At 38.7% G+C, this 22033-nt stretch overlaps 1 protein-coding gene across 1 annotated transcript in view; it reads right to left on the minus strand.

Annotated features, from left to right (window-relative positions):
• EPHA5 (EPH receptor A5) overlaps positions 1 to 22033 on the minus strand; it is a 360920-nt gene that overhangs the window by 130893 nt on the left and 207994 nt on the right. The window contains exons 4-5 of the mRNA XM_088463302.1: positions 17037 to 17192; positions 12154 to 12489 (exon numbers count right to left, since the gene is read on the minus strand). Coding sequence (XP_088319428.1) covers positions 12154 to 12489; positions 17037 to 17192 — 492 coding nt within the window. The remainder of the gene's footprint in view (positions 1 to 12153; positions 12490 to 17036; positions 17193 to 22033) is intronic.

Genomic DNA, 22033 nt, shown 5'->3' on the forward strand with positions numbered 1-22033 from the left:
TGTCACCATACTGTAAGTAAAGGTGGCATATGTAATCCTCTGTATACTGTAAGTAAAGGTGGCAAGATGTACTATTTACTAATGTGAAAATGATCTATGTAAGTCTAAGTATGTGTAAGCAAAAGGTTAAAACACTGTGTTCAGTTCAGTATCGAGGTACAATTGGTCTGTTTCACTTAATGGGTAAACGGCCTATACAACAGATTGCCACAATTCCCTGTTCTGCCCACATCGGAGTATGGGAATTAGGAAAATTAAACATGTTGAAAAATCTCAAATCGCTAATCCCGTCCCGAAAATGGTTGGAATTCACAAGTCAGGGATCTCTAACATATTAAATTTCCCTGTTCTGCTAACGGATTGCCGATCATCGATGTCCATGGATTGGCAGTTTTGGTTGCTAATTTGCGGGTCGGATCGGTGTCGGTAGAAGGGTAAATTGCGGCTCAGGTGTATGGTGCTCTCAAGTCAAATTCATGGCTGAGATACCTCTGGTTTCCATTACTTTTTCTTTCCAGCCCCAGCTACAAACCATAGAGCGGTCATCTGGTGATAGGTTAGTAGTTTTATTGGTTGCCAAAGTTTTCACTGTGTGTTCCCATTTGTAAACATGGGAAGAACTTTCTATTTTCCATTTTATAGGCATGACACATCCCCAAGAAGACACTATTTCGCAAATACTTCTTGTTACAGTGACAATGGTAACAATACAGGGGATATTGCATTGAAAAAGTATAGATAGAAAATACAGAAAATAGAGTGATTTACAAATCACATTATTTCAGTAACATTTCTTAAACAATACACTTAATGGAATTTATAAATGAAAAATTAAGAACACAAAAGTTACTTTATTCTTTTTTGAATATTCACTCTTGTTTGCCTTTAATTAACAAAAATAAACTGTATACTTACTGAAAAAAAATGCTTATATTAATAATTTAAAATAACAAGTCATGTTACATGTTGCCCTAACATTATTATCACAATTGATTACACAGAAAGATTATATCGAAGATGAGCCCAAGTTCAGTCGTATCGACCAAAACAATCTGAGGAGCAGAAGTTCACATGATGTCATTCTACTTTGCCACTTAGTCACTTCAAACATAGCAAAGGAAATTGAAATAGTAAGGTGGTAACATCAGTACAGTCTCTCCAATACATTGAGGTTTGTACTCCAACTGAGAATCCTATGCTATGACGGTGCGAACACCAGGCAACTGGAAATACAGCTTTGTGCCATAACAAAATACTAGTGGTGCTATTGTAGCAGCTTGGTTACACATATAAGGGCCAAATGCCAACTGCAGATCACAATCTATTGAACTATAAGAAGATGGTCAGGCAAGCTCTTTGTACATTCACAGCTCTCCGGCAGCTTTCCTGAGGAGGCATAAACTGTCAGAGATGGATTTCTGGGCTCTCTTAAAGACTGCTGTTAGTGATTCTATTGTGGTTCACAAAGAGGCTCCAGCATATTCTAAAAAACGACTATTCAAGAATTTCATGTTGTGAGCTATAGAAATATGATAAACTATATGCCAGCAGGACAATTCCTTTTGGAAAAAGGTGATCTTATTATAGAGTTCATGTTTCCAAATAAAATTGAAAGTCATACACAAACTTTGGAAATCTAAATTACAATGGGCTGGTAGAGCTCAACTGGCAGAAATCATACACACTGACATTGGAGATTGGACAGGAACTTCTCTAAGAAAAATAACACAAAGCTTCTACATGCTAAAAATAAGTCTGCTTTTATTTTCATTGCAAACTCCTTAGGTTATAGATTTTTCAACCAAGCATTCAACATAGTTACAAGCAGTGCCGGAGTTAGGGTGCTCGGCACCCCTCTGCAAACTATAAATTTGCGCCCTCTCATTATTTTGTAAATGGACTGTATTCGCCAAAAGGGACGTGGTCTCACAAGAAAGGGGCGTGGCCACACAATAGTAAACGCAATTCAAATCACTCCATACAGTAGCACACTCTTATTCACATTACATCGCACATAGGGCCTGATTCAGAGTTGGGAATAGAGGACCTGATTCAGAGATGGATGGAATTACACACACAGGCAGCTGTGCAATTCCGCCCATTTAAAATGCAAATGCAGAAGGTGGTGTCACACACCTCCTTGCCTCATTTGTGTGATCCCTGTGCTGTGACCCAGGTCGAAGCCTGGGGTCACCATCGGTTACCATTGAAACAATCAATTGTTGTCAATGTTCCATTGCCCAGGCTGCAGGAGCTAAAGCTTCCCGCAGCCTGGCCAGGTCCTGGCAGCTTGCGAGGCCAGGAAATCTGCGTGCACCCACGCAGACCCTGGCCTCGTCCCTCCCGGAAAACGGGGGTGACACATCCCATATACGGGAATCCTGCCAGGCAACGACCATGATTCACCTCCCAAACGTTGCAGCCTGTCAATCAGGCTGCGGCTGGGACGGCTCGCAGTTAGAGGGCTGCACATGCGCAGTACACCTGCTGTACATGCACAGTCCTCCAAACATCGGAGGTGTGCGCTAACCATCGGGTTAGCGTACATCTCTGAATCAGGCCCTGAGTAAGAAATAGCAAGTACAGTAACTGATCACCTGGACAAACCATGTAGTAATGTAAGGGGTGCAAATATACATACATTTGTTTTGCATGCAGGGTAAATATTTGCTGCTTTTGCATGTGTCCCACAAATGCTGGACAGCTTTATTATTACACTGCAATTTAGATATCAGTTTGGATACACCCCGCCAAAATCTAAGTATCTCTGCACATTTTACATCTGCCCCACCTGCAGTGCAGCATGGTTTTACCAAGGTGCCCAGTTACTTGCTCTTTCTTACTCTATTCCCAACTCTTAATCAGGACCATAGCGCTCCTGATTCAGATTATACCACACAGTAGTGTCCCTTATTCACATTACAACACACTACTGCCACTATACACAAAGCCCACAGTAGTGCCCCTTACACACATAATGCCCACAATAGTAGTCCCCCTTATACAATGCCCACAGTAGTAGTGCCGCTTACACAATGCCCACAGTAGTAGTGCCCCTTATGCAATGCCTACAGTAGTAGGGTCCCTTACATAATGCCCATAGTAGTAGTGCCCCTTATGCAATGCCAACAGTAGTAGTGCCCCTTATGCAATGTCTACAGTAGTAGTGCCCCTTATGCAATGCCTACAGTAGTAGTGTCCCTTATACAATTCCCACAGTAGTAGTGCCCCTTATGCAAGGCCCACAGTAGTAGTGCCTCTTATACAATGCCCACAGTAGTAGTGCCCCTTTTGCAATGCCCACTATAGTAGTGCCCCTTATACAATGTCTGCAATAGTAGTGCACCTTATACAATGCCCACAGTAGTAGTGCCCCTTACACATACTGAAACACAGACACACATTATGCTACCTGAAGCCCCGCTGTTGTGTCCGCCAGTGTCTGGCAGCTACTCCCGCTCTGCACTATGGGGAAGACATGATGACGTCTCTCCCTACACACACTGCAAGAGCCAGAAGGCGGAGCTCAGGAATGAGCTACAGATTCCAGCTTCAGGGAAGGAGCCGCTAGGCATCAGCTGGTAACAAAATCTTAGCGGGCACCCCGCAAATGAAAGATGCAGCGGAGCCTCTCCAGTGAAGCGCCTCCCTGCTGCGCAGAGCCGGCTTACCATATTGCGCTGGCCTTGGTTACAAGCCTTCTTACATAACAGTACTGTAAAATAGTTAAAACACTTCATAAGAAATATAAACAGCATCAATACCCACCATGATCACAGCATTCTCCATTGTCACCCTTCCCCTAGTTTCCCTTACAGTCAGTCACCCCCTCCCATTCTGGCACATATAACATCTGCCAAATAATGTAGCTCTAAGGAGTGAGTAAAGAACGAGCTTTTAGAGTGCACATTGCGCAATGTAATATCACATACAGAAATCCTCTGCTGTGCTTTTAGTTTCCTTCATCCACAATATTTTAACAGATGATTTATAGGGATATTACACTGTATTGAATGATCTTTAAAACTCCCTAGGCAATGACCCCTTCTCCCTCCCCAATTAAACAGAGCAAAGTCTCAGCCGCTCGGTCAAGAATATGTTTGACAATGGATTGAGAATTTCAAGAGCAGTGTGGTCTCCTATTACCTCTCAAGTTACAACTTAGTGGTAAATGGCTGCAATTTATTTTATTAGAGGGAAGAGGTGATTGTGATGTCAAGTGTATCTTGCAACACATAAAATGTATAAACAAGGAGGTTATTTATTGTACTGAAATATATTAGTATATATTATATTATATTAGTATATATATATATATATAAGTAAATATTTTATTATATATTTTACTTATTCTTAACGTGAATATACAGTATAAAAGGCTATATACAGTACATGCTTACTTAATAGTACATCAAAATAGTACAACAAAAGAAATATAAAAAAAATCTATATAGAAAAAAAAAAATATATATATATACACTGCAACATCAATATACAGTCTGAGAACAAACCACAGACCAAAAATAAATACAGTAACATAATGTAGGGATGCACTCACCAGTCTTCAATGTAATTCATTTAAAAAATATCTTTATTTCATCACAATATAAAATCCAACGTTTCGGTCCTCTTTGGACCTTTGTCAAGGTATTTTATATCATGATGAAATAAAGATATTTTTTAAATGAATTACATTGAAGACTGGTGAGTACACCCTGCATTATGTTATATATATATTATATATATATATATATATATATATATATATATATATATTATTATTATTTTTTTTTTTCAATTTTCCACATTTTGCAGGATATATTCTTTGAAATTAAGAAAATATATATTTTTTTAGTTTTAATGATGAAGTAATCTGCTGTAACTTCCCGCAAAAATAGTTTTCCTCTGAATTTACAAAATCTGCCGAACTCCAAACCCTACCAATTTGCTTCACATATTTCTATTTAATACAAGAAACATGCTGAATTTCCAATGGACTGATTGTATAAATCAGTGACGTGCGGTGATTTCAATGGCTGGGGAGGCACTCATATATAAAAACACAGTTTTTAGATCAAAACTCTGGAGCATGACAGGGAGTATGATAGGGGAGGGAGTATGACAGGGGAGGCTCTGCGTCTCTTGTCTACCCTGGCTGCATGTCCCTGGTATAAATATATAAAAGCTGTTTTAAAAGAGTGCTACATTTCTTCCTTCTTTTATTTGTTTGCTCCTACAGTTGCCTGTTTTAATCTCATATGTCTAAAGCAAATATTCTATTTTTATTCTTGATTAACAGATTATAATTAATATTTTTTTAACTCACAAAAGTTTTACCCAAAATTATATACCTCTGAATCATTAGGGTAATTTCATTTCAATAAGATTTCACACCAGATGTACTAAAGTAAAAGTGTATTTATATAATCAAATTGATGCTAATAAAGTCCACAAACGGTATAGTATATCACATTATATAAACTTCACCAATATTAGTCAAATATAATATAAGATATACAGGGATGGTTACAGAGAGAGAAAGAAGAGAGAGAGAGAGACAGAGAGAGAAAACAAAGAGAATTCAAGATGGTTGCTATGGTGGAAGGTGCTTTGATTATGTATGTTTATAAGGGATAAGAGTTATTTCCGCATTACCGCTGATACTATGTCTATAAATGACTGTTGGGGCACATTCATCTAAAATAACACTTAAGAGTGTGTGTGTACAGATATGCAGAGAAATGTAAGGGGGATGGGAGACCATATTGCACGTTGTCAGCCATCTTTAGAATTCACAAACCTATACTTCCTAGGCTGTGTAATTGTTTAGCACATGATTCCATGGGGGGAGGAGGGTAGCATGAATTCTATTGTTTAAACCACATGGTGGCGGCCATATTAGCAAACTACCGATGCCATTCCAAATTCATCTCTCACGATAAACCTATTTGAATCATACAATCGCATCCATACCTAGTATCACATTATACACACAACCCTTATTGAATCAAGCACATGGTTCAAGTCCTAAGGTATAGCTATCAAACAATGTATAGTATTTGTACCAATTACAATATAATTATTCCATTTTAATGTCTCCTGAATAACACCATATTACAGATAAACCACAAGAGTATAACACATCTCTATGCATCCCAGGCTATATTATTGTTCCAAGCACATGGTTCAATGGGGGGAGGGTGAAGAATCACATGGGATCGGCCATATTAACAACCTGCAGCCTCAATTACGCACATGGTTATTAATTATAACAAGCCTATTTGATCTATACAAATCGATTACACCAAGTAAAGTCTAGGATAATAACTATGATCACAATATTAGTAATTCACAACCCTTATTGAATCAAGCACATGGTTCAAGGCCTTATCACCATAGGGAAAAGCACATGGCAGTCGCCATTCTCCTTCAACAAACCACAATCACCAGCTGACATCAAACTGAAATATACACATTCTACAGATTCCATTATATTTATAATATTTCAGAAGGTATAAATTATCAAACAGTTCCATCTTAATTCTAACTACACAATCCTTTTAGAATACAGCCAGCATTCATAAACCTAACTCTCTCAGGCCGTACTATTGTTCCAAGCACATGGTTCAATAGGGGGAGGGTGAAGAAGCATATGGAACCTATTGCTTAAACCACATGGTGAACCATACAATCGAGTATATCAAACAGTGTATATTACTTATAAGCCTATTACAATATTATTGACCACTACAGAAATTCACAATAAACAGCATATCTTGCTGTTTATTCACAAACCACCATAATGCTGTTTCACAAAATAGCCATCACTTTTAACTCATAACCAAAGCATACACTTGCTGTGTATATGAACAAAGATTCCACTATGAATTCCTTTCCTGCATGCTGCCCACAAAACACCACACAATTACTATAGCATATACTGCATGTTAACACAAATCACTACAGATATCTACTGTACAGATCACTACATTATAAAACAAATCATTAACCATGCTATTATCGAGGTCCATGTAAGCCAATTACACATATTTACTATGCTATGTCATTAATCCATTTGCCATACATTAGTATGTTAATACTTAGCCATCTCTCCTGGTGTACCCAGGCCCATCCTTGCGCTGGTCTGTGTCTAGTAGAGTGAGTGTCTGTGTACAGCTCTGTGTTCCTGAGAGAGTGTTTCTTCTGCACCCTGAGTCCTGAGTGAGATACCATTTTCCCCATCTTCCCATCACCTGTGAGGTGTGGCTTGAAGAGGAAGTAGACTCTTGTGGGGGGTTAGTTCTAAACCTTATTGTGAGCTCTTGGCCACATGTATTGAGATGTTAATTAGCTTGCCTTAGGCAGAATGTGTTCTGTGTGTTATGGTGGGTACACACTATACAGATATATCTGCAGATGATGGTTGTTCGTACACACTGAACAGCCATCATCTGTGCCTGCCCGCAGGTCCCGGCAACCAGGGGGCGTATCCCGCCCCCCTCCCCACGGCTGCCGCTATGTGTGTACAGGCGGTCTGCAGACCGCTAGTACACACCTGCCGATGGACAGATATGTCTGCATACATATCTATCCATCGGCTGTACAGCACAGCCAATGCGATATGTCGGTGAACGCCGACATTCACCGACATATCACGGGTACACACTGCCCGACGGGCAGCAGATACATTGGCCAATCAATTGATCAGCCAATGTATCTGTCAGTGTGTACCCAGCTTAAGAGTTGGCTATATGACTTCAAATGCTAATTGACCAACCAAGCTAGTTTCTGGGCTTTGGAATAAGTAAACAATAGTACATGACTATAACTTGAATAGGAATATAAAATGTGTATATATATATATATATATATATATATATATATATATATAGAATCCGTGTTACCAGCACTCCTCCTTAATGAGCAATTAATATCTTGCTGTGGTGCTCACCCTGGGGCACAGAATCCCCTTCACATTAGCACTTCCAACAAAGTGGCAGTCACAGACTGGGTGATCATAAGAAAAGATCTAATGCTTTATTGCATTAGTACAGCTATATATATATATATATATATATATATATTAACTGATTAATAATTAGTCTACAAATGGTGATATTAATATACACATTCTTTAACAGCTGTCAATGCATTTTCTCTTTTACCAAGATGATAGAATGATGAATGAATCACATAGTTGTGTTCCTATACTATATATCCAATGTAATATAGAACTTTCGCCTCATCTCTGGAAGACATTGAGCCTTATGTAATAGCCTGCAAAATCCAGGTATAGGCGAAGTTCTGGACATATTTCTTTTTAAAGTGTTAATATCTAAATAGCAAGACCAGGCTGGTTATGCCTTTTAAATTATTGGCGGTTTAAAAATATGTCCAGAATTGTAGAAATCGAGCCTGTGCCTGCATCTCGCAGGCTTATACATAAGGTCATGATCTATCCAATTTGACCCAAGTTTTAGTATACAATAGGAACCAACTCTGGGCCTGATTCACTACCGTTCGTAACTGCGATTATGCACGCAACTGGCCGATTGTTGCCTTCTGCGTATGCACCGCAGTGCGCGTGCGCAAACTGGCTACTCTGATCGGGACTGCGATCACAGTGACCCATTTCAGTGTGATTGACAGGAAGAACCATTTGGGGGAGGTGACGGGGGGTGGTCGGTGAAACTCAGGCGTGCCATTGCGTTTGAAAGCCGTTGCATGAATTATCCACTGCAATGCTTTACGCAGCTTGAGTACTCATAGCATGGTATGAAGTTAGCAATTCCTGAGTAAGGTCAGAGCTTGTGCAAGTGTGCATGAGGCTGTGATGGTACTCAATGTTACCAATGGTTTTGCAGTTCTGCTTAGGATTACGGATATTGTGCTGCAACGGCATAGTGATCGCAATGGATCAGCATACTATCGCAGTTAGACGGCTTGCGTAATCGCTACTGCAATCGCAATTGCGATCAGTAGTAAAGCAAGCTCTCTATTTGCAAGGTTCGATATGTATTAGTAGTAGTAATATTAGTAGTATTAGTTAGCATTGCTAATAATAATAATAATAATAATTAGTTGTATCAATAAAAAAAACATATGCAATCATTTTACATATAGAGGATATTTCCACTCATCGTTACTTTTCTTTTTCATACATTTTTTAAAAACAATTGTATTTACAATGCTGATTTAAGTAATTAAACCAACTGATTAGCTAAGAAATATTTAGTTAAAAGTTGAGTAAAACGTTAAACTGTTCTCTCTCTCTCTCTCTCTCTCTCTCTCTCTCTCTCTCTCTCTTTCTCTTCAGTAAATCATGCAAGTGCATTATTTTTAGAGACTTATGAGCTATTTTGTTAGTGTAAGACCGGAGTTCAGCTGCTTCTACTGTACATTAGTAAAGATATTGCTATCACCTTTCATTGCAGCATAATAAACTCCTTTTACATATGAAACATACTTGTCAATGTATTTTGCTCTTCATTAGATGGATAAAGAACTATAGCACAGGCCTGTGTGATCAAAGCAACTGACTGAGAAGCTATTTAGAAATTCTCAGGATGTTCTCACAATGGATTACATCCTTCCATCATTAATCTATGGATGGGCTAATAAACTAAAATAACAATTACCGACCAGAGAGTTATAAATAAGCCATAAAATATTCAACTGATTTATAATTCATCTGTTAACAGACATTCGCCCATATGTACCACAGTGATGTCAATGCCCAGACATTGCTGGCTTGCTTTTAAAACGGAAAATACATTTTGTTATCACAATTTGCTACATTTTATACATTAATGCAATACGAAACATGTGGTGCAGTTTCATAATTACAGGGCCTGGAAATATTTTTCAGGCAACCAAAAAAAAGGATTTTCCTATTTGGGGAAGTAGGCAGAGTACACTGAATGCAAATACAGATGAGAGAACATATTTTATGGAATTAAAGTCTAAACTGAAGGAATTTCCACATCACTCTGTGTCAGTGGTGTATCTATAATGGGTGTAGGGTGTATGGTGAGCACTGGCTCGTGAAAGATGGTACCCACGGCCTCCTATAAATGTTAAAATGCCCTTGCTTAGAGTATGTAATATTCAACAACAACATTTATTTAATGTAGCCTTGCAAATATTATTAACAGCTCAAAAGTATTTTTAAGACTGTTTTGTACATTTCTTATTGACTGAAATGTTTTTTGCATTTTTAAGTACTGGTGGTATAACGAAAATAACAGTTTCAGAGAAAGTTTCTAGTATTTTGTAGGAGGACTGAAAGATAAGTCATTTCAGTTTTCAGTTCGGTCATAGACACAACCCTGCTACTAAGCCCAAACTGGTGGCCACAGATCTCAATCTCATGGCTACTAGGCAACAGATTGGAAACTAATATCAATGCAATGCAGACTTCAATCTCTGATTGTTACTATGCACTACAAAACTCAGTCCAGTGGTTCTTATACAGTATCCAATTTATCGCTGGTGGCTAGTTTACAACCCTTAACCACTGACTCCAATTTGACCAATCAATGCCTGTATTGGTCTTGGTACTGTTCTTCTTTCCAGTTGAAGTATTGGGGTCTGTCAAACAAAAGTGAGCCTCTGACACTCTAATTTATGAATGGGTGTACAGTAGACTCCTATTGGTTAATATTGTAAGAAGAACATGCAGCAGCCAATAAAATTCATTACTTAGAGCAGGGGTGGCCAACCCGTGGCTCACGACCCACATGCGGCTCTTTTGAGTTTCCGAGGCGGCTCGGCTTCAGAGGCCAGCGTTCCCAGTAATGTAGTGCGGAGGAACCCGCACACCTTCTGGATCCAGTTATATCGGCAGCAGCGACGGCGGAACTCAGGAGCCCTGACGGCATGGAGCGGTGCCAGCATGAAGACAGGTACGTTTTTTCATAGGGGTGTGGGCGGGGAGGAGGAGCTAGTACTGGGGGCACTACCTAAGGGGGCACGACTACAAGGAGCATTGCAGAAGGGGCACAACTACTGGGGGCATTGTGTAATGGGCACAACTATAGGGGGCATTGCAGAAAGGGGAAAACTACTGGTGGCATTGCATAATGGGCACAGCTACAGGGGACATTGCTTAATGGGCACAACTACAGCTTTTTAAAGAGTTGAAGAATTTTACAGAACATTACTAAACATTATGAATGCAGGATATTACAGGATATTTTTAAAGACAAGATCAGTATTTTCAATTCTATATTTAGCTAGACTTAACATGAATTAAAAATAGAGCAAAATAAGTCTATAAAATAAATATTTACCACATATATAACTGTTATTCAAACCCAAATAAAAAAAATAAATAATAATTCTCAGTAAATTAAATTCAAGTACAAGTTGAATAACTAAATAAATAAATATATTATTGTGGGAAAAAATATACTCCAAAAGAATATTTATGTCCAAAGGCATCTACCAAGGCCAATAACTCTTGCTAACCAAAATATAAAAGTTGGCAAAGACATTTGTTGGCACTATACTTCCAATGGTTCTTAAATTCAGAATGTCTTGTAGCAAAACACAAACACACCAAAACTTGGCTTTATTTTAAATATGAATAATACATGTTTTTTTGTTTCAATAGAAATATAAATGCATATGTGCAAAGCCTTCACTGGGCATCAATCTAACATACTGTTATATTATATAAATAGCCAATGGCAGCAGCACATGTTACAAACAGCTGCTTTCAATGATAGGCTCCAACGGATAAGTTATTGGTGTAGCCATGCTGCATATAGGGTACGCTGGCTGTAGAACATGCAAAAGTATTTGTTATTTTAATTCAAATAACTATTTTCTATATATTTTACATTTTAAGAGGTGTATATGGTTTAAAAACTATATATTAGCAAAAATATAGAAAATAATAGGAAAGCTCTATCTTAAAGTTCCTCTTTCAAATTTATACATATCAGCAAACAATATTGAATATGTTTGTATTATATGCAAGTTTCATGAAGTCTTATGACACAAAATTGGTAAATAACAGCAAAAATGAAAGCAGTAAGTACCGTTAAAATAAATAAATGGGGTTTCAATAAATGAGCCAAAAAATCCATCAAATCCTCGTGTTTACATTTTCAATGTTCTGCCTTGTACAATAGTTCAAATCAAACTTACCAGCCTGGTTGGTGGTGACATTCAGAGAGACATACTGCCTAGATCCCAGGCTCAGCTCCGACACGCCATTTTCAGCCTCAATCTCAAAGGTGTAATTTGTGTGAGCTTGTAAATCTATTACCATTACAGATGTGTTTCTGAGACCGGTTTGCTGGGGTATGTAACGGACATGAATTCCACACTCCTCACACATGCCGGAGATGGAGTTACACTTCTTGCATACAATATTATAGAAGACATCTTTTCTTCCCCCAGTGTCTGATGGAAACATCCATTCTAAAAACACGCTTGTTTCATTGATGTTGGAAATTGCATTGCGTGGAGCTGATGGTGGTCCTGTTTTGAAAATAAATAAATAAATAAACAAATAATTAAAATTATTATAATATTAAAGTTTCTTAATAAACTTTTATATAAATATGTAGAGAAACTATATATTAAATTGCTGCCAAATTTGCAAACATAATTAAAATATAGATATTAAAATACAGATCCAATATTATGTAATAAAAATAAAAATCTAAATTGTTTAAAATGTATTTATAACAACAGGACCTTAAAATAGAACCAGGGTAACTGCTAGTCACTAAAGGCGTCTGAAACCCCAGAAATTGTGTCTGCTACAATTCTGCAATAATTTGTCTTAAAGTTTGTGAATTATGGTGAAAATTGTATCTTAAAAAATAAACCAGTGAATCAGCTATAAATCAGTTTTTGTAATTCACTCTCTCCAGAGTGACTTCCTGTCAATAATTTTAAAGCTGTATGGAGGGTTTTGGGGGGAATTTCATGATGGGTTGAAATGATTTGCACATCTGTACTGGTTACTACCCTAAATGGGGGTTCAGAATATGCCATAACATTAAGGTTAAGCTATGGAAAGGGAGGGTTAGTGTTATGCTGGGGGGGGGGAAGACTGGAGTTTGGCACTAGAGGGATGGAGGGTTTGGGATAGGGATTAGGGAATACTTAACAGATCGCTGGAGGATCAGAGATCTGACCCAGAAGACACCGCTGGAGCCACTGCAGCCATTAGGAGCAGGTAAGTCACCGCTGGCCCACAAGGGACAATATATTGTGATATTATAAATGTCGACACACCCATGTATCACAAATAACTATACATTCATTTGTTTTATTGTGTGTATTTTCATTAGTTTGAAATATGTTGCAAATACAAAGCTACATATACAAAAGGTTTGGGTTTTTATATAATGTCCATCTTAATAGATAGTGTATTTTTGTAAGACATGCTTTACTGAAATTAGGACTAATTAATGAGGGTAATAAATGTATATTGAGCAATAAAGTAATTTGCATTTAAATTACAAGGACAACATGCTACAATTCTCTACCAAATCAATCCCATATAGAAGTAAATTAGGATACCATTATAGGTTATAGATTACTTTAGCGATCGGATACAGACCAGAGACACTGACTATTTGGGTCATACCCCAGAATTCCACCTCTAATCCTATTTTGTGTTCCAGTAACTGGTTACCTGCATCCTTTACATTATTGGAGTGTACTGAAAGAGGCATTCTTTTTTGCCCTTTGTTTGACAAATGTGGTAAGTGTATTTCATTGTTTGTATAGAGGGTAGGTTATAGGGGTTGGGTATGGCATGCTGGTGCTCAGGATCCCGGTGATGAGAATCCCGACGCTGGCATCCTGAGTGGGTTAAAATACTGACACCTAACCCTACCCCTACCCTAAACCTAATCCTCCCTCTCTGCAGCCTAAACCTAACCCTCCCTCGTCGCAGCCAAAACCTAACCCCCCCTAACTCTCCCCCCTGCAGCCTAACCACCTTCCCCCCGCAGCCTAATCCAAACCCTACCCCTAGTGCCTAACCCCAACCCCTAACCCCAACCCTCTGGATGCAGGCGGTCAGGATGCTGGTGCCGGAATTCTGACTGGTGTCAGGATTCTGGCACCGACATTCTAAGTGCTAGCATCCTGACCCCCGGGATGCCAACTACATTCCGGGTATAGAGGTAGATAGAAGCAACTGTTCTACTTGGAAACTCACGTGACCTACCAGATGAGTAGTAATTTCATAGTTATGCTCCTTTTACACATTTTAGCATCAGCACAGCCTGTATGGAAGGGTAATCTATAACTGGTTGTGATGTTTTCTTAGCAGGATCTTAAATTAATGTTTACTTTTGGCTGTGTGAGTGCATTATGCTGTTGCCTGAGAGGATTTTGTAGTGGGGGTTTTCAATCCACTGATTTTCTACAAATTCAATATGTACTAAAGGATTAAGGGCTATTTGTCAATAATCAAGAACTTGTTATGCTGCCTTCCATTGGTCATGCAATCACCACAAATAGCATCATCAATCCCGCAGACTGCCAACTTCAAAGGGGAAATGAAGAAATGTGGGAGGCTGGTCAACTTTCTTGGTGAACCAGGAAGAGCACCCCAAAATCAGGAGTCTCCTGGACATTCTGGCAGAGTAAGTATGTATATAGTTTTACAGATAGAGAACAGCATTGAAGATTAACTTATATTAAATGTTTTGTACACTGTACAGATGTATTGAACAGAAAAAATATCCCTGAATATACGTCTTACAATGAAGTAGTGAGCCAATCCTATTTCTAGTATTTAGCATATTTTCCTGCAAAACTAATATTTAATTCAGAATTACTGTAACTACATAGGAATAAGAGAGTATAAATCACACACAATTTTATTGGCTACGTACACACTAATACTTTCCAAGTAACTTACATATATAATGTCAATGACCAAGAATAACTGCCGTGTTTTTTTAACCTGAATTAAATAACAATTTTCTATAAGAAAGCTTGCTCCTCTGCTTCTAAAGGGCTTTCATTTATCTATATGGTAAAGGGGTGAGCAAAACAATTTGGCAAACTGTGTGCTTATCTGTTCTCAGCTGATTTAGACACTACTAACCACCTCGCAAAATCAGACTGTTTCATCAAACAAATTGGCTGTAATGTACAATTAAATATATGATTTTTAAAAACATTTAGGGGTCTATTTACTAAGCAGTGTTAGGAGACAGAGTGAAAAGTGATAAGAAAGTGATAAGGTGCCAGACAATCAGCTCCCAACTATCATCTCACAGGCTGTGTTTGAAAAATGACAGTTGGGAGCTGATTGGCTGGCACCATATCACTTTCTTATCACTTTTCACTCTGTCTCCTAACACTGCTTAGTAAATAGACCCCTCAGGCAGCTAGAAAATCTTTTTTCAGCTACTGTCCAAACACTTAGGTACCTCTAACACAAAGACGCACCATCATTTTATCACTTGATCCCTTACTGCATTCAGTGACCTCAACATATACTAGGCAGCAGGTCATACAGGGGCTGAGGAAACAACTGGCAATGTGTCTGATTGAAATCATTATTTATTTTTTACTAGCCTGTATCTCACTGCCATGACTACCAGCATTCAGTAGAAAATTGGATGATATTACTGATACTCAACGTAAAACTTTATATTACATTTTGCACTGCAAACTACAGCATTTATATGAGCAGTATGAGAGGGTTTATGGCAGAGGTGTTTTGTGATATTTGTTGTACAGTTTGATGGAGGTTGGGGGGTAAATAGATTCAAATGCTCAAAACAATGGCATAATAAAAGCAATCTATCATTCCAAATGTAGCTGTGTGGTATGTCTCAGCTGTGAGTCTGGAGCTGTTTGATTTACAACATTCTTTCCTTTTGGTGAGACAGTAATACACAAATTGGTGGTTGCCCAAGTCAATTTATAAGCCCATTACAGGTATATGTAAGGGAGGGATTAATCTAGACAAGAATAAATGAACAAAAAACCCCCCATAAATGTACAGTCTGACCCAAACTGGGTCCTATTATCGTATAGCATTTAGAACCACTAAAAGCAGGGACACCTTAGCGTGGCTGGTGGCTTCACCATATGTTTGCAATTACATGTACTGAGATTTCTGCAATTACTATTATCATTGTTTATAGGATGCAAGTCTCTTTATTGGCCTATATGCATTGTGCTGGGAGAATGTTTTTGTCTGTGTGTTTTTTCTATTCTGGTGAGACAGATAGCCAATGAGCAAATGATGGTGTCACTCAGCGCCGGGAAAGTTTCTCCAATACTCAAATCGTGAAAATTATATAAAAGTGTAATATATTCAATGAAACATATTGACACATGGAATGGATAAATATGGAGCCAGTCACACACCACAATTAACATTTTTGAGGAAGATATTAGATTGAGTGATGTGGTGACAAGCGATATATCCATTATTGGAAGCCTTGGACCATGTCAGTAAGGAGTACTCATTTCAGATCCTTTAGTTATCTGGAGACTCAGGAAAGTTTCCTACAGTATGTGGGGATCCACTTTATATGTTGCTATTTATCTCCTAATCTGGCACATATATATACAAAGGGGACCCTATATTTGTGATATGCTATTTTCTATTTTATGTTTGTAAGTGCAATTTATTAAACACAATTTTTTCATTTTAATTACAGTATTGTGCAATTGTCTATATTTTTTCTATGTGCTGGGAATAAATTGATGGAGTTACAAGGAAAAGTTTTCTAACTGCTGGAGGATGTGATATAGAGCCATTTCTAACATCTGCCTTACCTTTGGGAGAAGAAGAATATCTACTGCACATATTTTTAAGGGTGTTTATTCTGTAAAATATATTGCATTGAATATATTACTTATATGTTTTCTGATTTTCACTTTACGGCCAGTGAGCAATTACAGCTAACCAACCTCACTTTATATAGTCATACTTCAGTTTAAATAGGCATAGGAATAATGCTGATGTAATGATTGGATTTGCACAGACAGCTCATACATACAGTGAAATGATGCAGGAGTGCTTAGAACATGCTTACTTGTACATGCCATTGTGTGTGGGTCAGACTCTCTCCTATAATAGCGTTCTGCACAGACACAAGACGTTGATGCTTCCTCATGGGCATAGCTGTGAGGTGGACACTTACTGCATGTCTGACTCTGAGGGGAAGACTTGAAGAATCCTGGACGGCATGCTGCAAAATATGACATAACATTAAAAGTTACTATTATACATATTTGTTTACACATAACTCAATTGTTGGCTGTGATATAATATTTTTCTGTAACCAAAGTGTGGCAGCGAGGCCTTTGGTACTAATAATTACAAAGGATTATTAAAAATAATACTTAAAAGATCACTTTAAATAATACTAAGTACAAGTAGTCAGGATTATGTGCCAAAAATACCCTACTGGTATTCATCAAGGGTAATAGTTATAAAGGGGTCCAGACCATGCACTCTCTATTGGTTGCCAAGCCTCTGTTGTGTCTGGCCATGGCTGACCACAGCCCTCAAGCAGGGACGTGCTTTGAGGTAAATGGCTGGGGAGGCACTGGGCAGTATCTGAGCCAGATTTACAGAAACATACAGTATATGAACCCGAGGGTTAATGTGGGCATTATACAAAGGTGCAGCAGTATATACAGATGTGTCCTCTTACTTCCTTGCCAATCACGCTACAAACGTGCGCACACATTGCGCCATGCAATTAACCGCAGCAGTATATGCTACAGTACGCTATGGTGTGCACTGTGATCGCACCATGCAATCCTATGGAGTTGCGGGTGCAAACGCATTGTGCATATCCAATCGCGGGCGCATGTCTCACACCATGCATGGCGCGATTTGCCGCGTATGCTGCAAAGATGCAAGAGGACATGTCTGTAGTGCTGGAAATTTGGTGTGTTTTGATAAGGGATGTGCGGAAAATGTAGATGGGGAGGCAGTGCCTCACCTGCCATACACTTTTTACTCCAGAGTTTTGACTATAAAAATTATTAGAATAATACAAAGAAGATATAATTTTTATAGTCAAAACTCTGTAGTATTGCTAAATATAACTGGAAAGGCTCTGTCTCCCCTGCCTCACCTTACTGCAGATCACTGCCCTCAATTATTGGCCCCATCAGGTGGCTGACCAAAGCCCTCAAGCATGGGCCTCATTTGGTGGCTGACCACAGCTCTCAAGCATAGGCCCCATCAGGTGGCTGACCACAGACTTCAAGCATGGGTCTCATCTGGTGGCTGACCACAGCCCTCAAGCATGGGCCCCATCAGGTGGCTGACCACAGCCCTCAAGCATGGGCCCCTTCAGATGGCTGACCACAGACCTCAAGCATGGGCCCCTTCAGGTGGCTGACCACAGACCTCAAGCATGGGCCCCATCTGGTGGCTGACCACAGCCCTCAAGCATTGGACAAGGGCATGCCCTAGTCCGACACTGAATGTGGATTTACATGATTACCACATCTTTGCCAAAAGTTCTCTCCACGTTTACAATTTTCAGTAGCAGTACTTGTGTACACCATGGCAATGTGAGTGTTATTAATGTGATGGGGGAACTTATTCTTACTATTTTGTGCAATCTGTCTATAATACATTAGAAGCAGCATAGTGTATATCAGACAACACAGTTGTGCTAGTATATGTACAATTTTATTAAGATATTATAGTCCAATTCTGTTGTGCAGGAAACTGGCATTTGTTAAGCTATATCTTATGTTTAAAGCATTTCACTGGTATGTGGACAGACTGTAGTTGCTAGTACATGTAGGTTAAATGGGTGCAGATTATAATATTCGCTCAAATAATATATGCCCTTACTGTGACTCCAAAAATGCCAAGGAAGACCCAATTATCCATACTGCGCTATTTTTCTGTTGTTTTTTAAACTTCCATGTGCATGTATAATATCTACATCTCTTTGGTTAAACAGAGAAAACAATTTAAATTATCATTCTCAGTTTGACATTTTCAATGTATTTTATCAGTACTATAACAATATTCTTTATTTTTCAGCATATAAAATAAAAGCAAAACTTTCCTTTATAAGACATACTGTATTGTTAAGGTGTTAAATTTAGATATTACAGACTGTGGAGAGCTTTGGCAATTCTAAAAGATTCTACATTACACAAGACATCACCAGCAGGCCCTGGAACAGTAGGGTACAAGGGGGACACAAGTGGCTTTGCCAGATGGAGAACAGGGGATGCAACTGCTAAAAGATCTTAAAAGTGTCTCCTATTGCAGCTGGCCCCACGATCATCCAAATCTCATCACTGTGCTCAGTGATGTGTGAGCTGTAAACAGAAACTACAGGACCCAGCAGCCCCTGCTACTAGGACGTGAGGCTGTGAGGAATTGTAGTACTACTGACAGGTAGCAAAGCAGGCACATTTCTCAGGAGGAGGAGATCTGTTGTCGCTGTTCTCGGTAGGACGAGACACAGTGGTTTGGAGACTGGCCCAGGATCTGCTGCGTAATGCAAATAGCTCCATGACGAGAGGTCACAGAATCCAATGTGGACAGAACAGTCAACAGTGCTACCCCGACCTGGTTTAAAGAAAGAGGATATCAACACCTACCTTCACCAGGGAACTTTGTATTTCTTTACAATTCATTTTTAGTAAATCTCAGGCAGATTATATTCGTATTACAAGTATGCTTTAATACTCCAATTATCCTTTAATGCATGTATGTGATAATAAATATGTGAAGAGGGCGTGGAAAACACCTTTTTTTTTTTAGTAAAGAAAATATGGATAAATAGGGCCCTATAGCTGTTGAATGCAATGTACATGTTGCTGCAATTGGAAGATATTTCTTCTGCACTCTTCCAATTACGGTTGCTTAAGGGGAGTGTCCAGGCCTGGGCTTGATGGAGGTGCCAGACGGGGGCCTGGGTTTACCGCCGCCCCCCTCCCCCCCCACACACACACCCTCTTGCCTGTCAGCAGCAGCAGTCTGTGTCTCCCCAGCCCAGCATATGCTGCTGTGTGCTGAGCTGCAGATGGACCAGGGAGGCTGCTGCGGGACAAATAATAAGTTTTAATATCTCGTATTTCAGTGCACATGCAGCAGCTTGCACTGGAACTGCATAGTCTAGCACATACTTACTTATTCTCCTGAAACCTGCGGGAGACTCCAGACTCCCATAAATCTATGATAATTGTGTCATTTCATCACAACCCTCTTCTCAAATGTGCTATTCATGGCATTTTACAATGAGGGGGTGGGGCCGAATGACAGCACTAGTCCAGCCCCAACCCATCAATTGTCACCTGCATTTCCTGCCTGGGCTTCTCCCTGGGGGGAGATTAGAAAAGTAGGTAAGTATGGTGTAGCAAATAGAGATGGTGGTGCTGTAGCTGTAAGCAGTACCATATATTCTATGTCCAATCAGAGTAGCTTGGCAAATTGTGGCTTTCCTAGATAAATGAGGGCTAAGTGCATTTATCTCTTTTTATTGTACATACAGGCAGATATTACATTTTGTGTTGCGGGCCAAGATATTTCAGTTAACTTATTTCAAGAGCTGTCTGTGCAGTTGCCAGTAACAGCTAGTTGCCTTATACAATGTATAGAGTGCCTTTCTACACCTTTCATATTCTGTAAATTAGCCTTATGTAATAAAAATATATTCTGTTTTAGTTTTCTAATGACAAAAATTAAAAAGTTAATTTAGATATAATGTATATATACACCAATATAATTTCTGTAGGAATATTCTAGGTTTTGCTTTACTTTGATAATGCTATAATTCCTTGATTTAACAATAGATTTGTGCCCTACTAAGAACTAATGTTCTATGCTTTTCTTTGGCTTTGTGTGTTCTCAGCCGAAGGCTAGATGCAAAACATGTTCAACAGTTCTGTACTTTACTGACAGCTCACATTCAATCCGGATTATGAAGGCAGTGGTGCTAAAGATTACTGCAAGAAAGCAATCAGTAGCTTTATGAGTTGAAACAAGTGCACAAAAGAGACTTCTTGCAGAGACAATTCTAGTAGTTTAATGAAGTACTGGAGGGCAGGAAACGTGGCTAGGAATATTGATGGGGTGCAGGGTGTGCATCTTCAGCTCAAGATAAAGAATATCAATCCCGTAACTAACAAGGATCTCAGTCTTTAATGACCTCTGCATTTTACATAGAACCGAATAAACATTTATATTCTTAATAGATTCCAAAAACTGCCTTTGAAGTCTTGGATATTATACGTTTAAACCTGGCCCTTCATGTTCCATCAAATTATAATATTAATAATGTGAATATCAGCGGAGAGAGCCTACAGCCATTCCGATGACTATTATTTCCCATAGGCCTTTTGTACGGAAACCTGTGGAGAGTATGAGCTAGCTGACAGCTTTGTCAATGTATATTGTGAACCAGACATGCCCTCTATTCAGTATGTTTCCTCCAGCTGTAATTTATATGTATGATAGCTTTGACAGATTGCAGCAAAGACCTGTACCTTGCCATTTCTTTTGTTCTGGACCAGACAAAGCTCTTTCTGTGATCTGAATAAGATCCTCCAGCCTCTCCCTATTAAGAATTTCCCTTTAATCCAGATGGCCTCTCCAGTGCGCGCCGTATCTTTATGTTTAATTGAACTAATTAAGTGCACAAGAGGTCTAATTCATAAATGTGGAATGCTGTAATTATTCAAACCCTAGATTAGAATAAAGTTTCTTACAGTATTTGAAGAACATGGCTGTGTAGGCTAAATATTTTACAGTGACAAATGAGAGTTCCAAAGCATGTGTCAGAAAGTTCACTAACAGTTCCATGGCTGTAATTATTAGTCATAAGCAATATATAATGTATGTATATAATAATTAGATTAATCATGCTACTGTTCATATTATATTTCTAATATATTAAAGCTATTAATGCTAACCTAAGTATAAGCTTTTGAAAATATTTTCCTTTTTACACTTTCTTAATTATATGTATGGCAAACAGTAAAACAGAACATTTCTAACTGTTTTTCAAACAATCTAGATCCATTGTCTTTGATCATTTCTTCTGAG

The sequence above is a fragment of the Taudactylus pleione genome, unplaced genomic scaffold, assembly GCF_031769625.1.
Source record: "Taudactylus pleione unplaced genomic scaffold, aTauple2 ptg001339l, whole genome shotgun sequence".
Lineage (NCBI taxonomy): Eukaryota > Metazoa > Chordata > Amphibia > Anura > Myobatrachidae > Taudactylus > Taudactylus pleione.